At 41.2% G+C, this 16,762-nt stretch overlaps 1 protein-coding gene across 1 annotated transcript in view; it reads left to right on the top strand.

Annotated features, from left to right (window-relative positions):
- LOC100742756 (homeotic protein empty spiracles-like) overlaps positions 1 to 15,817 on the top strand; it is a 55,096-nt gene extending 39,279 nt beyond the window's left edge. Inside the window, 1 exon segment of the mRNA XM_012387146.3 lies at positions 12,488 to 15,817. Coding sequence (XP_012242569.1) covers positions 12,488 to 12,760 — 273 coding nt within the window. The 3' untranslated portion in view covers positions 12,761 to 15,817.
- Positions 15,818 to 16,762: the final 945 nt, after the last annotated feature.

Here is a 16,762-nt window from a genome sequence, read left to right on the forward strand (position 1 = left end):
CGCAGGGGGTTCATCAGTAACCCAAGAAAGTACACACTTGTTGCCGTGTTGAATTGCGTGGTCATTTGCAATTCAATCTTTGCCGCGCAGCTCGCTTTGCCTCGTTCTTATAATATCTTACAAATACTTCGGTAAATTAATTCCAAGTTCAAATTACCGGTTCCATAAAAATGTAAATAACGACCGTTTTAGTTAAGATCATGGGATTCTTATCGAGCCCGATTTCTGCGTCAATTATCGTGCGTCAGGTTAGGGACCCCCAGTTTTAAGCGGCCTTGGCGCTATTGTAGCCAACGACGCACAAAAGTCCCTAGGGAAAATCATCACACGTTTTTCATGCAACATTCGTTTCGAACGTGTGAATTAAAATTGGGGCAGACCGATTTTTTGTATGGTGTGCGTAATCCGATGGCTTTTTAAATGTTTTGCGTAACCAAGTATTTTAGTATTAACCTTTCAAGTACTCGTACATTCCCATAAATCCTTCCTCACAAACGTAAAAAGATGACAAGGCTAAATGGAACGCAATTATCGACGCATGACCTCGATCATTGACGACAGCTGTGTTTTACGAAATTTTCATTTCGTCGTTGACACCGATGACACCCGTATTTAGTATATTAGTGAAAAATTAACGCGCAGTAATTGAGATTTCATTTTATAGGTGGGTATTATAATGAGTTTAGTTTTGATTTTGAATACCTTAGAATATCGAATATATCAAGACAAATATGTTAGCATGTTAACATATATCAACATGTTAGCTTCAAACATTCTAACGTATTAATTATCTCAAATAGCAAAAATACATCACGTAATAAGATATCAAGATATACACGTTAGCTCGAAATTAAACTCGATTTATATCGATCTTCTTGCGAGAACCAGATAGCTAAATAATCAGGAGGAAAATCCCAAGAAGCAAGCTTCCACAGTCTCAATAATATCAGACATCCTTCATGCCAGTCGCTTGGATTAATAAACCCCGCTATTAAACGTTAAACCAAAGTTCAAAGTTTCACGATATCATGTGACACGCACAGTAGCACGTTAGTGCGAAATTCAGCTCGACTCGGAATATTCAAGCAAGGATCGTTCTATTAGAAAAGTATTTTGACGAAACAAAAATAAAATCCCAAGAGGCAAGCTTCCACTTTCACGGAGATAATATTATCATCGAGCATTCAGTTATTTTCAAGCATTGCATTCCAATCGCTCGGATTAATAGATTCGATTAATGAACGTTAAACGAAAATTCAAAGTCTCACGATACCTAGCGTATTCAGATAACACTTTCGACTGAGAATATTCAAACGCTGACTCATTTTCCTACGTTAGAAAAGTATTTGAACGGAACAAAAATAAAATTCCAAGAAGCAAGCTTGCACTTTCACAAGTTTAATATTATCGAGCGTATCGTCTGTTGCAATCGTTTGGAAGCGGTCCATTAATGAATTCCATCGAAACGAAGTTGGAAATGGACGACCCCCGGTGGTATTCAGCGGCGTTAATCTGAAATATAATTAGCGAGGGGATGGGTGGGGGGTAGTGCGGCGAATCGGTCGCATAATTGCGCCAGGAAGAGGAGGCCACGTTCACATACAATATCGGGATGACAGCGCATTCGCAATGCTTTATTCTTAGTCCAGCGACGACACGCCTCATTATGCATAGAGAATCCGCACGCGGCCTGCATAATATGCAAAACTTCTTCCATTACCGTCCACGAGGCAACGTAACACACGGCTGGCAAAAGGGTACGCGCGCGTATTCGCCAAGAATAATAGCCGCTTGATATTATATCGGTAGCCGCTGCACCGTTCTTTCCTTTTTCCTCTCTATCCTGTTCTCCGACCTTTCGTCTCTTTTCTTTTCCTTTTCGTTCTTCGTCCCCTTCCGTTTAGTGATTTTCATTCCCGGCAAGCAGGAACGCGGAATTTCGAGAATCGAACGGTACAAGAGTGATTCATCGAGCCGTGTCGGCGAACGTCTTCCGCGAACGAATTGACTCGAACTTGCTCGAGTCTTCGTTCTCTTGATTCTTGGCAGAGATTTAGGATCTGGGATGAGGATGGTATATAGATCGATCGTTGGTGGAGATTTTGGAAAAGAGTCGAGCTAATCGGCTGACTGAAAGTAGCGACTTCTAAGCTCTTGCAACGGTCAACTTTTAACAGGATAACGAAAAGTTTGTAATTAGACTGTGCATGTTTATGCGAATTTAGATTCCTACAAGTATCACCAAATAACTCATAGATTCGAAACTTTGATTTTCGTTTCTTCAGGTCTGGCGTAAGATTGCGTAAGATTGGTTGATCTAAAATGGGATAGAATTGGAACAGGCTACGTAATCTTCGTTTTTCATCTGGACGATGTTCATTTTTATACGTATTTAAAATTTTCCACTTTATGAATATATTCGTATAGTGATACGATTTAACGAGAGCATACGGATCTCGATGCTAAAATTTAATTTTACGCACGATAAATGCACAGTATCAAGGATTTTATCATTCGTACCATTTGTTCTCTCAGCCTTAAAATTAATCTCCCAAATGACAAACGCGTAGAAAACGATTAGAACTTGTATATTTATTATGGCGCTATCGAGACCTGTGTGTAAGTACATACTTATATATCGTGGTTTCTCGTGGCCCGTCAGTCGTTTTACGAGCCGCTTATCGTTCCGTCATAAAAACGATATTATGCTAACTAGATGGCAATGAGGGAGGCCTGTCTTGTTTCTACGCTTGGCGAGTAACGCCTCTTCGAGAGAGAACGTGAACAATGGGTAATTAAAGCGGCGAAATTTGCGTGGAGAGTCTTCTCTTTCTCTCTCTCTTTCTTTGTCTAGATTACGTGCTTGTTGACACACATCCTTTGATACTTTGTATAATATATGCGCGATAGGGAAAGAAAAAGTGTTTCAATTAATCTTAATTATATTTAGGTATTTTTTTTTTTTACTAGCAATCGTCAAATAAAAATTTAATTATATCAAAGGAGATTTTTTCTTTAATTGCGATTAATGTTCCGTGTATTTGTCGCAAGGTTCCCATACACCTACGATTTAATAAAAAGCGTTTTCTTCCAGAGAAAAAATTCACGAATGGCACACGTGTGAACGCGTCGAGGTGTGTTAATAACGTAAAAAAAAGAAGAAAATTCTTTTCGGAAGAAAATTTATAAAGTTCATTCGTATATCTTAAACCTTCCAATATATATACATCTATGTACAATTTCGAAAAAAAGAACAAATTCTCAGAGAAGAAAATTCGCCAGAGTCCATTTATACATCGTCCAGAACGTTTCGACGTGTAAGTATATGTGTGATTTGAAAAAAAATTCCTTCGGGAAGAAAATTGGCGAAAGTTGGCTCCAAACGATCGGCGAAGCTCAAAGGCCGATGGAAAGGAAGCGAAACGCGAACGATATTCCCGATTCGAACGATCGGCGTAAACGATAGGCGCGGTGCAGTGGCGAAGCAAAACGATTCCTCTCTTTCAAACTCGCTCCTCATCCCTTTTGGTTGCGTGGAAGGAACAGAGGGGAAAGGACGTTGGTTTTCTCGTCACGATTCTGGCATGTCACTGTCGTGTGTCGTCGACTTCGTGTGCATACTGTCGGCCTCTACTCGCGAGGAAGCTCTCCTTCGAGCCGATTCGAGATCGCTCGAAGAAATCGTTACACTTTAGGGACGAGACTATGCTTCTTGTTCTGCAAGACGAGAATGGAAGTCTTTCTTTTGGAATCTTTGCAAGGCTGCTTGAGTAACACTTTGTTTGGAAATTTGTTGTCGATGGCCTTGTTGAAAGTGTTTCATATCGTTCTTTTATTTTCAATAAAGTGTCCGTTATTTTCTTCGTTCGAGGATCGAGTTTTCCGATTGACTGTACTTATGCGTCGTTTCATCGGTTCTTCACGTAAAGGTTGTTAGAGGAAATGCGTAAGGTTCATTTTCTTTGGAAATCATCGTCACATTTACGCAGAATGCGTGGTGATACGTTCGTTTCTACGTGAAAATTATATCTTGTCTCATTCTTTATTCGAAGCTTGAAGTCTGCGGTCGATTACTTTTTCCGCGCTATTTTATCGTTTTCTATCCGCGAAAGGTGTTCGAAGAAAAGTATAATTCGAAGATGATCGTCATCTTTACGAAGAACGCAGCACTGCGCTTGTTTTTTATTTAGACATTAAATATCAGAACGAATTGAAATTCATTTTGCTTGTAAAATGTTAGAAACTGTATCAGCTTCTATCGTCACAGTAAATCATTCACAATTCCTTCTATAATTATAATTTATAATTATAAAATACCTCGTATTCTGCACATATCTCAGCTTCAAAGTAGGTTGTCTGATGAGTGTCTCTCTTTTACAACGATGTAACAAACCTTTAGACAAACATGAAACCTAATCTGTCGAACGTTGTGATCTTCATTTCGATAGAACAAAACGTACCGTGCGTAATTCGATAAAATAATATAAAACGGAAAAAGGTGGTGCATCCGTTATTTCCTTATTAAAGCGAAAGAAACTTTTCGGACAACCTAATAGATTAGAAGTCGCAACAAACCTGACTTACAACCTACGATATCTGTACACGCGTTCCATCCGAGATCTTTTTAGCGACGTTTCAGGATAAACAAAAAATCAATCGCAAAGGGATGAAACAATGATTGCTGTTTGATATCTACCATTGACCAAACTTGAAGGATCTGTATTTGATCAATCTTTCCCCTCTTTGTCGTATTGATTCGGCGTCTCCACCCTGCACGCGTCGCAACCTGGTGTCGTTAATCCACGCAGGTGTCGCGCCACTCTTTGGAAACGTGACGTTTGGTATCCCGTTAGCAAAATATCAATCCCTTTTTTAATTCTGTTGGAAATCCGCCGGAAAAAATCCTCAACCGTTGGTAAATACACGTCAGCAGGCAGAAACGGTGTGTGTTCGATGAAATTGGCGGCCTTGCCTCGCCAATATTTTCCGATCGATCGGTTGGATTTCGTCTGGACCATGTGTGTCTCTTCTTAGTCGTGGTATTTGACTTTGATTACCGTTCCAAGACGCGACAATTATTCTAACGCGAAGTTTACAAGTTTTTAAAGCTACGTTGCGTGTTTTAATTTTCTAACTTCGGTTGGTTTCGTTGCAGGTAATTGGACGATTCGGGATCTAAGGTTTTGTTTTAAGGTATCGTTGCGTATGACCATCGTGAATATATTTAGATTTTATCGGCGATAGTGTCTCTTATATTCTCCAGTGAATAATATTAATATTAACGGAGAATGGGAAATTTTAACGACGTATGTTACAGAATAAGGGTAGTTTTGTAAAGATTAAGATTGGCGATGGTACGAGTGTAGTACACATTTTTACAGATCTTTTAATCAACGAACAATAGCTATTCTTCCGTTAGATTTTTGATTTTGGTCAAAGAATCGTAACTTTTAAACTGCTACTAGAATTTCGTCGATTTAAGCCGACTACGAATTAATCCAATCTTCAACCCTCGATCTCCTCCGATTTACGTCTACGTATAATACATCTAACGCGATTGCTTCATTATAGAATTCTGCCTACCACGTATGATCTCAACCATTCTCAAGTCCCAAGTATCGTCATTTCCTCTTCTTAAAAGCACCATCGTCGATTCCACGCTTTTCAATCCTTTACAATCCTTTGCGATCCTTTTCCAAAAAAAAAGAAACAGAGTAAAAAGAACAAAACAGAAATAAAAGCCAGTGAACGAAAAGAAAGAGAAAAATCATCGTACGATGTATACGAAATGCTCGAAACTTGTACCGATGTATAATATCTATATCTATTTTCCATCGATTTCGCACGCAAAGCTCCCCGAACGGAACCATCTCGTTTGTCGACAATAAAAAATGTTGCACGCAGATGAAGGCGCATCCGGCGAAATTGCCACCCCTTGGCGCGCAGATCACGCTCAATTTCGTCCTAACAAAACACGCGTGCGCGCTCCTCTGTGTGCGTGCGTGTGTGCGTGTGCCCGTGGACAATTGAAAAATAATATCGTCGGGTTTATTTAGCCGTGGCACGATCGGCGGGGTGTGGATTCGTCGCGACGCGTTCACGGGATTAAAAATAATGTTTCGAGCGTGACTGGTCAGGCCCTGGGGGATTATGGGGCGCTATGGACACCCGCCATTGGCCAGTCGTCGCAGACCCGCGGATTTCATTCGGGGGAAAAACGATACGCCTGTTTTTCTTTCGTATCTCCAACACGGATGGTCTATGAGGGAGATCGTGTCTGTTTAATTCCTCTCGTTTGATCGTTGCTTTGGGACGATCTTTTGAGGGTTTCAAGCGAGCAAGATGCTTCTTTTTTCCAATTTTGCAAGCTTTCGAATATTTCGGGTGGAATTTGATTGGTAGGACGTTGGATGACGTTAGTGTGGTGGATGGATCGTTGGAGAGTTTTCATAGAACGATTGATTTTACGAAGTTCGTATGGGCATGTTTGGGAGTTTCAAAGTCTCTACGTACAGTGGCGGATGAAAGAAAGTTTAAAATTGATACACTGTGAGCTTTAATAATTTTCGTGCTACAAATTTTGTACGATATTGGCAACAAATATATATGTTTGTTCATTGCTTTTGTTATATATGAATTCATTCTGTGAAATTATTAATTTACGTAATTATCGCGTCTTTTTATGCCTCTTATTTTATGCATTTCACAGACTGAAGGTTTTCAAGGAAATTGGAATTGATATAAATAAATAATTAAGGATAGTGTATAATTATTGCTACGTTGTAATAAAATATGAATATTGTTATAATGTGTTGGTTCGTTTTAAAGGTTTGGGATGCCATGTTTCTGATTGATTAGTGAGTTGATTTCGATATATGAAATTGTTCAAAGTGTCTATAGGAAGAAATTATACTATCAGATTTAAGTGCATTTTACGCTTGATATTTTTCAAATTTAGCTTGGAAATTTTCAAATTTAAAAATCTTCAAGCCAGTCTCTACCGAGTAATATCAAAATTTGATAAAGTTTCCTAAAGATCCTCGGCAATATGCAAGATTTTTTTATCAAAGAATAACAAAATGCCGGAAGCTTTCACCAAAGTGTCGAAGAAATCTCGGTGATTTTATCGGAGCTTTGTTCTACAAATCTCGACAAAGTGGTGTCAAACTTTAATTATAATAAAACGATGGAGGAGCTGGCGTTTCTATGCCTTGGCGAGGAGAAAATGGCGAATGACAATCGCGGTATTAATTTCCATTAGGGAACATCCAATTTCCACGATGGACAATAAAAAGAACCGATAATTATATTTAACAGTGGACGTAAAGGTCTTCGATAGATTAGACTTCTGGTTTCTTCCTTTTTTATACGACCATCTGACGATTTCGTAACGAGAACAACCGAACGTGGTAGTATTATAATTAGAATACCAATTATCAGATGGGTTTGAGGGAAATCGTGATTGTCGCGTTTCGTAACACAGATCGTTCGCCTTTCGTGGTTTCAATTTCAAAAGGTGAGCGGATTGTATGAAAAATCGAATGTAGACATATCGAGAATCAACTTAAAACGTGTCATTCTTTTAGCAGAAAGAATCTCGATCTTCCTTCGATACGTACAACTGAAATACTGGTTCTCTTTCCAAATCTTAAATACGATCCAACCTGAATCTCTAGAAACCAGACTTTAAATCTTCGAGAAAGCAGAAATATAAAAACAAAAAAAAAAAAAAAAAAGAAAAAGAGACCACTGTCCCCCCAAAATTCATCATCACGAGGTTTCGTGACGTGTGAAAAAAGAAGCAACACGATGCAACCACCTCTCGTTCGCTCTAAATCGAAGTGACCGCCCAATCGGCGTGCTCTCGCCCCCAAGGATCCGCAGGACGCCAATTACGCCCATCAGGTTGTCGCCATCAATCAGTGAAATTTCCGAAACGCAAATATGGTCATACAGTCGGTACTGGCCGCGACTCCTTTCCCGGCGAGTAGAAGACGCTCCTAAACCGCCTCGACTTCTGCCACGGTGACTTGTCCACGCACACCTGTGCCGAGAGCGTTCTTCCAAAGCGAAGACCGACGCCGTCGCATCGAACCTCTGCCTCGATTCGCGTATAAGGTGTCCACCTGTCACTTAGAACGTGTACCAGGAGCAACTTCAATTACACTTTTGCGCATGGTTATACACGTGTGCACAGCCTCGTTATCCAACGTCGAAGATCACGCTACGACGACGCGCTGGTTTGCGCGATGCTTCGCGATTCTGCCCGATTGATATTAGCCGTAATCCACGTGGTAATTCGATCGATAGAAATACGCAGATACGGTTGGAAGGCCACGTTACTGATCGGTTATCCGCTTACATCGAACGTCGATTCGTTTCCTCTGCAACGCTATTTTTGCGAGGCTTTCAGCAATGTTGGAACTTGAGCGGTGCATCTTGGATGGGTTTGGTGGAAATTGGAGGCTTTGAGAAGGCTTCTCAATCTCAATGGCGGATGTTGCAGGGATTTGAAGGATGTTTGCAGTTTGTACTTTCAAGGTTCCCATCGTGTATGTCGGTTCGTGTATAAGTAGGCGTCTTTTATGGACATGGAGAATAGTTCGGTTTGGTTGAGAATGGTCTGTTCCGTTTTAAGGATAGTAAGGTGAGCTTGTTCCGAGTGTTTAGTTAGAGCAATGAGTAACGTGTATAACAAATGTTAAAAAGGTTTCAAATTACTACCTACGTACGTGTTGTAGAAAGAAAATTAGCTCTGAATTTTTGCAGAATTGGTGGAATTGTAGGAAATCAGTGTAAATATCGACAATATTAATTTCGACTTGACGTGGTGAGATGGGGTGTAATCGAAAATTTTTGGTACAGTTCAATTTTTGAATACATAATACATATAGATAATATGCAACGATGTACAGGATATTCAAAGTACTCATCGTAATATCCGGAGAATGCAGCAAATCTTTACGATATAATTTCAATTTTACCTACGATCCTACTTCTTGAATCTGGTTGAATCGACGATCGGCAGAGTTCTATCTATCGAGTTACACCGAGATACTCCATTCACACTTTCACGTCCTGAAACACAATCCAAATCCACTTCTCCTCCAGTCCTCCCCTCTAAGCCACCTATTTCCTTCCCCCGTGTTATCCTCCACCCTTCTGCTCGCCCTTCGACCCGCGTAACACGAACAATTAGCCGAGGAATTAATGGCCGAACGAAAGTACGTACGACGAGAAAGAACGGATGGGAAGGGAAATTTCAGACGATGTGACTAGATAGACACAGATAGAGGAAGAGGGAAGGGTAGCTAGGGTTGTCTGTGTACCCAGGGGAACTTTTCGAGGATTGTGGCACTTAACGGATGATTAAGAGGGCAAATAGAGAATCGCAACCCCGTTGGTTAACGTAGTCTCATCCCCCTAACGTTTGAACGCTCCCTGCAGGACTGTGTCGTACGTTTAATCGAGTTACCCCCATTTCGTAATCACCCTATGTCCCCGAGGGTTGCCATGGCGACCGCGGGCGGTCCTGAAAGCCGATTGGCGGATCTTCACGCACGCGGAAACCCCGGCCACCCCCTTCTCACCCCTAGATACGTGGCCTATTCCCCAGGATCAAGCTCGAACGCTTTCGAAACCAACCCCCTTCTGCTCCAACCCCTTATGCCGCCTGGATTTACACTCGGTTTAACCTGACTCTCTCTCTCTCTCTCTCTCTCTCTCTGTATGTATATATATATGTATGGTCTATGTTATATTCCCCCAACCACCCCCGTTGAGTCGCTCCATCGACGCCAGTATTTTACAGAGGCGCGTTGTAAAAATCGCATAAAAGCTCCCAACAGCTTGGTCGATTTATACCGGCACGATTCTCTTCCTCGTGATTTTATTTCCAAAGATTTTACTATTCGTAGTATGGCGCCCGAGATGTTTGTTACGCCTTGGATTTCCAGCCAGAGGTGGATTCTTGGGGGTGGAATTGTCGAGCTGTGATAGGCTGTAGTTTGGTTTTGGAAAATTGAGGCGGCGATGAATGATTTTAGCGCTTGCTTCGTTTCTTTGGTTTCGTTTACTTTTGGAGGTATAATGATTTTAGCGGTGTTTAAAGGTTTGGGTAAGTGGGCATTTATGCGAATGGGGTCTTTCGCGGATAATTTTGTGGGATTTTAATGGAATTGGCGGAAGAATTTCACGATGTATTCTTAGGAGAACGGCCCGGTTAATCGAGTAATCGCTGTGGAAATTTTAGAATAAGATGAACCGGTTTTCTTGATCAAATTGATCAAGTAATTTTTTGAAACGCCATGGCATTTTTGTTTTAATTTGTTTGAAACAATATCATTACGCGGTAGATGACTTTGTAGCGTTCTATCCACCCTCAGAGTGTTCCGGTCTTTCGATTGGCTTAATAAACTCGATTTATTAGGGACAATTGAATTAGTTGATGGTAACGTAATAGACCGAAGAATTGGAGTCACATGCTTGGAGAGGGTGAAACTATTTGTAGAATTTTTGGTAGGTTGGTTGAAAGGAAATTCTATATTTGTATTATAGCAATCTCGATTTCCTATAATTACCTAAATAAAACGTTTATGTCGAATTGGTAAATTTCTAAAATATCGTATAAATTTTAAGTATATAACCATAAAACGAACAACAAGACCACAGGTCCTTTTCTGCTAATTTCAAAAGAGAATTCAGTAAATTTGAACGTACAATTATTTTACACCGAAACAATCGATCTCTATTAAAAAAAAAATCACTTTTGCATCGAGTCCTTTGTACCAAAATCAGCCGAACGAAATGTCCCAACCTCGAACAAATTATAAATCGCGACGCAATCGGCGAAAAATTTAGGTCAGCCTGAAAAATTCCTCGTACTCTAAATTCACCCTAAATAATTTCCAAAGACAACCATTATTCCCAACGTCCATTCACCCTCGTTCTCCTAAACTCCATCTAAACACCATCCACGCAACGCTGTTCCATCGATATCACGCTTTCCATTTGCCAAAGCGTATCCACCCCTTCGCCAGATCGTTTCGATACTCTCGGTTGGGTCGTGGACAGCGACTAATCCGGGTCATGTCAGAAACACGTTGGATCGTGACGTTAGTTAGACAAACATCCTTCTCTCCTGCCTTTTCTATCCACGCAGCAGCCAATGCGACAATGCTGATTTCACGCGTAGATAATTCGAAAATGGAGCCCCTTTCAACCCTTCTGCGGCAAACAGGAAGCAGGAACAGGACAATGTGTATCTAACAGTCAATTCGAGGACAATGCGCGTTTTCTGCGATCGTCGCACCACTCGCTTCGTCCCTCCCTTTTTTCTCGTCAACCCTCGACGAGAGGGGTTCCGCGTCAACGACACGGCCCATTGTAACCGGATACACCCTGTTTAAGGGGTGGCTCCTTGATACACTTGGGGTGGATTATAACTAGTTGCCACTTAATTTGCCGAAGCTCGAGGGTCGATAGCCCTTGCAGAATTTCCACTTGGTCCGAGAACGTTGAAAACGATGATTAGAGATCACGAAACTACGATCGTCGAATCGTTTATGCCGTATCGTTGTATAATTTGCGATGCGCGAAGATGAAAGGCATGGTTGGACTGGAATTTCACTCTCTCTCTTTTTCGTTTGGATTGGAATTTTATTTGTTGTCCGTCGAAGAGGAATTTCAGTTCTTCTTCGTCGAAAAGACATTTTATTTCTTCGATATGGAGGCGTATGAGACGTCGTTTGAATCGATCGAGGTTGCAGGTCAATGAAAATTGCGATCGATTGTTATTATCGAATAAAAATAGACAAGGAAATTGGAGTGGTCGGTACGTAGATTATAGGAATTGGATATTGTATGTAGGTTAATTGTCGCTGTGTTAACATATGTAGTATTACGGTGTATGATGGTACAATAACTGTCAGTGTATAGGAGGCTAGTTATATTTTCTAGGACATTTAAATTACGATCTTTTGATTCTTGTTTTCTAGTAATAGAATATCGTTTTAGGTTAATGGGAAAGTATCCAACGAGATATTCCATTACATGCACAACGTTTCTTTTACATTTACGACTTTATTTCTGAACTTTCACAAATTGGTAAATACATTGTGAGCGTATTTCGGTCATTGCATTTTGTACGAGTGCCAGATAGAGAAGTCTGCAATGGAAATAGTTTGCACACGCCTTTCTTTGATAGGTTCCTTTGATTTTTATAAAATTCTTCGTCGTCCGAGCATCCGGTACTGAAAGAATATTTTAATAATAGAAATCAACGATTCTATGGCACACTGTGCCAAAAACCGACAACGATAGAAATTTCATCTTAAACAGTTGATCTGTTTCCTCTAACAAAAAATGAAGATAAAAGAGAGACGAGCAGAGATCTTGCAATTAATCTACTAATTCATTAACATCGCGTTACAATCCTACGATAGAAATCAGAATTAAATGAATGAAAAGTTGCTGTTGTATGTTACAGGTGAAGGTCTGGTTCCAGAACCGACGGACGAAGCACAAGCGAATGCAGCAGGAGGAGGAGGCAAAGGCACAGCAGCAATCTGGGGGCGGTGGAGGTGGTGGTGGTGGCGGTGGCGGTGGAGGCGGGAACGCGAATAACAATTCCAACAATAAGAACACCCATCACGTGAGCAAATGGCAACAGGAGACCGGTGATTATCACCACGAGGAAGAAGAGGAAGAGGAACACATCGATCCAGAAGCGGAGGAGTGTTCCAGCGGTTCGGAGGCGTAGCTAGACGTTCTCTGCCTGGACTAAGGTGCCGGGAATTGCGTCTGACCGACGAAGAACGACCGCTGTCAACTGTGCCACTCGATGAGTTAAAATCGAGGTTTAAATTTCGAATCGCGAGAGAGCGAAGGGAAGGCGAAACCTTGGAATTGCGTTGGAATTGTCGGAATTACGAGTACCGCAAGAATTGTGGAATGGCGGACGTTAAAGTGAAAGAGGCTGATGCGTCGAAAAGCTTCACCGAGAGAAACACGAGTAACGGGAAGAAATTGGTGGAATTGTCGAGTCAAGAATTTTATTCTTATCGCGAACATCCAAAGATCGCGTAAAGTGCGGAGCGTCGAGTTCGAAGAAACTGCAAGGAGGAGGATACAGTTGGATGTAAAAGAGAAACTTGGATGGAATTGCAAATGCAGTAGATGTCGTGTGAAAGCACGAGACGAGTTCCAGTGTTTGCGAGACAGAACTGTCGGTGAAAACCAAAAATATGTTGCCGTTCGACGAGAGATTTTACGGAATTGCGCGTCTATCGCAATTTTTAAGAATTCACGAGTCAATACTCGCTGATTGCTCGGATAGTTCAAGAAATGGAATTGCCGAGATTCCGAAGGTTCTCTAGCAGAACACGACGGAAATAAAAATAAAGGCGAGCGCCATATAGAAGAGGCTAGGAGTCACCGAAAACCGAAAACAACGGCAATGGAATTGTCAAGGAATTGCGTGTCCCACGGATTTCCAAAGATCGCAACAACGAACACAAACGAGACGAAAAACGCGTGGAAAGACAATTAAATTTACGTCTCGCTAGAAAGATCGTGATCGTTCGATCGTGGAATTGTCATGGCAAAGACGATTCCTATAGTCGTCGTTGAACGACACCGGAAGACTGCGGATTTCCCTATTGGCAAGACTGACGTAGCTCCTCGTATCCGTTCCCGTGTTCTCGCGTCGGAAACGATCGAAGAACCCCGGTGAGAAACTCGTTTGCGAAGCAAACTGCTTTCCGGAGGATCGATGGAATTGCGCGGGGTTTCGAGCGCCACGGAAGCTGGGTAATGGAGGTATTGTTTCTTCGAAACTTTGGACGAAGCCAAATGGATCGATTTCCGGCGGAAACGTCGGAAAAACCAGAAACGTTTACAAGAACTTGCTCGATCTTTAGAACTTTCCCCTATTCTCTCGGCGGAATTGCGCCCCTTTCTCCCAGCGGCGATATCAATTTCATCGTTCCCCCCGATGTTTTCTTATACCATAGTTCCTCGATCGATTCGCGGAAAGGCGCGCGAGAGAATGAATATTCTTTTGGAACTATCCGATGCTGAAAGGATGTTCCTTTGGAATATTCGATCGGGGAGAAGGGATCGGATTTTCACGAATTTTAATCCTCATACAAATAGATCGTCGCGTTCACACGCATCTTGCCATAGATCGTCCGATGGCGAGACAGTCAGCTCTCGTGTACATAAATAAATATCGAGAAGAATCGTAGACTGTGATCCGTGGTGGATCAGACAGGCGGATCCTGCGTTCCGCGTAGTAGACGACGGAAGGATCGATCTTTTGTTCGAGACGGGAGGACGCGTATCTGTGTATGCGTGCGTGAATGAATGTGTGGGTGTGTGTACGTGTCTGTAAATAATTCGTCGATGAAAAGCGCGTTTGATCGCTTTTCGAGGAAGCTGATCGCAATGGTCGAGATGCAAATAGAGTTACGGAGAGTAAGAGAACGAGTGCTTGTTAATCCATCGAGGATCGTTGTCGCGTTCACGCAACATCTTATTCGCGATATATTTTTAATTAATTTATACGGTTGAATCGAAAGGGGATTTCAAGGGTTTGCTTAATACTTTTTCCCATACTATCTTTTTTCCCTATTTTTATGATTATATATTTTATATTTTTCCTTTTATTTTTATTTTTCTAATTTTATGAAATTCGAACGAGTCGACGTGTTGATAAAAGTATATCAAAGTTTCTTCTTGAAATCGTAGAAATCTTTTTTTTTTCTTTTTTTGTTACTTGACGATGTTGCGTTTTCGCGAATTTTATACCGTTTCGATGCTTAATGGGTTAACAATTTGTGAACACGCGCGGCCTACTGACATAAAACGTGTTACGATGTACTCATCGACTTCTAGCATTTGTAGAACTATATCGGTCTCTGTCCATATCCTATGCACTTGGAAGATAATTATGATACGTTCAGCACGCGTTTTTACAATGAAATTCGTTGAAAATAAGTATCTTGTCTTAAAAGTGAGGATGTTATAGATACTCGTAACATTTATACAGTAGCCTTGTTCCCTTTTCCATTTTTTATCCACAAAGACAATACGAGGAACAATTTTCACGTTATTAATATCGATTCGTGCATCATAACGTATCTGAATATGCGTAAGCCGCAAAAGAAGAAACGAAGGAAAAAAAACGTAGGGGAAAATGAGAGTGCCAAACTTCGTATCCTTTTTAGATGAATGAAGAATCAATCCCAGTGTAAACTCGAATTGTAACTTGCGAATTGTATTTAACGTCGTTGTCCCACGAGCGACCAGTATTTCCCTTTGTCAAATCGATGTCCGAGATGTACTGACGATTTAAATTATTATATCGATTATATTTTACGGGACAGCTGAGCGCGTCAGCCGAAAAACGATCGTTCACGAGAAATCTTCGTCTCTTTTCCATTCCTTTTTTTATTTTTTCTCCCTTTACAATGAAAAATGAAAAATGTCTTTTAGTCCCTTTCAGATCGCACGTATCGCATCTCTATCGATACTTAACCGATATTTGAAGCGACTAGAATCGATCTGGACGAGATTCGAACAGATGGACGAGCGAATCACTGGAAAATCTCGTCTAGATCGCGATATGGATCGTGATTTCTTGACGAACGATCGGCTTGCACGCTTAACCGGTCCGTTTTTGTAAATACGTTGTACATAAAAGAATTGTGATTTTACTCGACGTGCAAAAAGCGTAGGATTGTACGGTCATACGGATGATTCAGTTCGTGTTCTAACGATATAGCGAAATAAATTATATCATCTCTTCACGACAACACGTGTGTGCGTTTCATTCACCAGCCAGCCTCGAAACGGAACGGTTAGAAGAAGGCCAAATGGAAGAAATCCTACATTCTTCGTTGAATGTTCGATGATGTTCGATTATTTGAAACTCCTCGAAATTCAATTAACAAGAACATAAAAATCCAAGTCGAAGAGTTCTTCGATCGATGTCTCGATAATCTCTGCTATGCAAATTTAGAAGCCTTCGGCAATAGATCAGAATACAATCCACGAAATAAGAAAATATATTGCAATTCTCCATCGCTGTTCGCCGAATTTAATCATCGACCTAAGAATCCACTTTTCGATTAACGAGAACACAACGATCAAACTCTGAGCACATGCACTTGCAAAAGCTTCCCATCGACTTCCAAAAAATCACAAACCCAAATCTATATCCTTTCACCGAGGAATAATTCACCTTTTCCAAGAATTCACCGTCATCTTCCATCGAAGAATAATCCATCTCGCCGAAGAATTTTCCACCACCTCTCATCGAAGAATAATTCACCTTTTCAACGAATTATCCATCCACTTTCATCGAAAAACTCCATTACATCGAAGAACCCTAACTGCGAAGAATCCCATCGAAGAATCCAATCTGCTTCATCAACTTTTCACCAATCTTTCCATCCAATCTCTTCGACGATCTCATCAAAAGACAAATTTAAAAAGCCAAGATCCGAAACCTTCCTGCTCCTGGATAATTCGCTTTCTCCGAAGCGAATCTGCGCCATGCTCCATCGGAATACGATAATGTTCGCCGGACAAACTCGAAGAGACTGAAAAGAAAATGCAACCGATGTTCGAGACAGACCGTTTCCACGGAACCGTCGTTCCTGCTTCCTTCGCAGGCCAACAGCCTGATCCTTGTCGATAATCGCTTTATAATCGCCGCTTCGAGGACGAATAATTACGCGAGCGGTCGGCTGCCCCGTAA

The sequence above is a fragment of the Bombus impatiens genome, unplaced genomic scaffold (assembly GCF_000188095.3).
Source record: "Bombus impatiens unplaced genomic scaffold, BIMP_2.2 scf_0452, whole genome shotgun sequence".
NCBI lineage: Eukaryota > Metazoa > Arthropoda > Insecta > Hymenoptera > Apidae > Bombus > Bombus impatiens.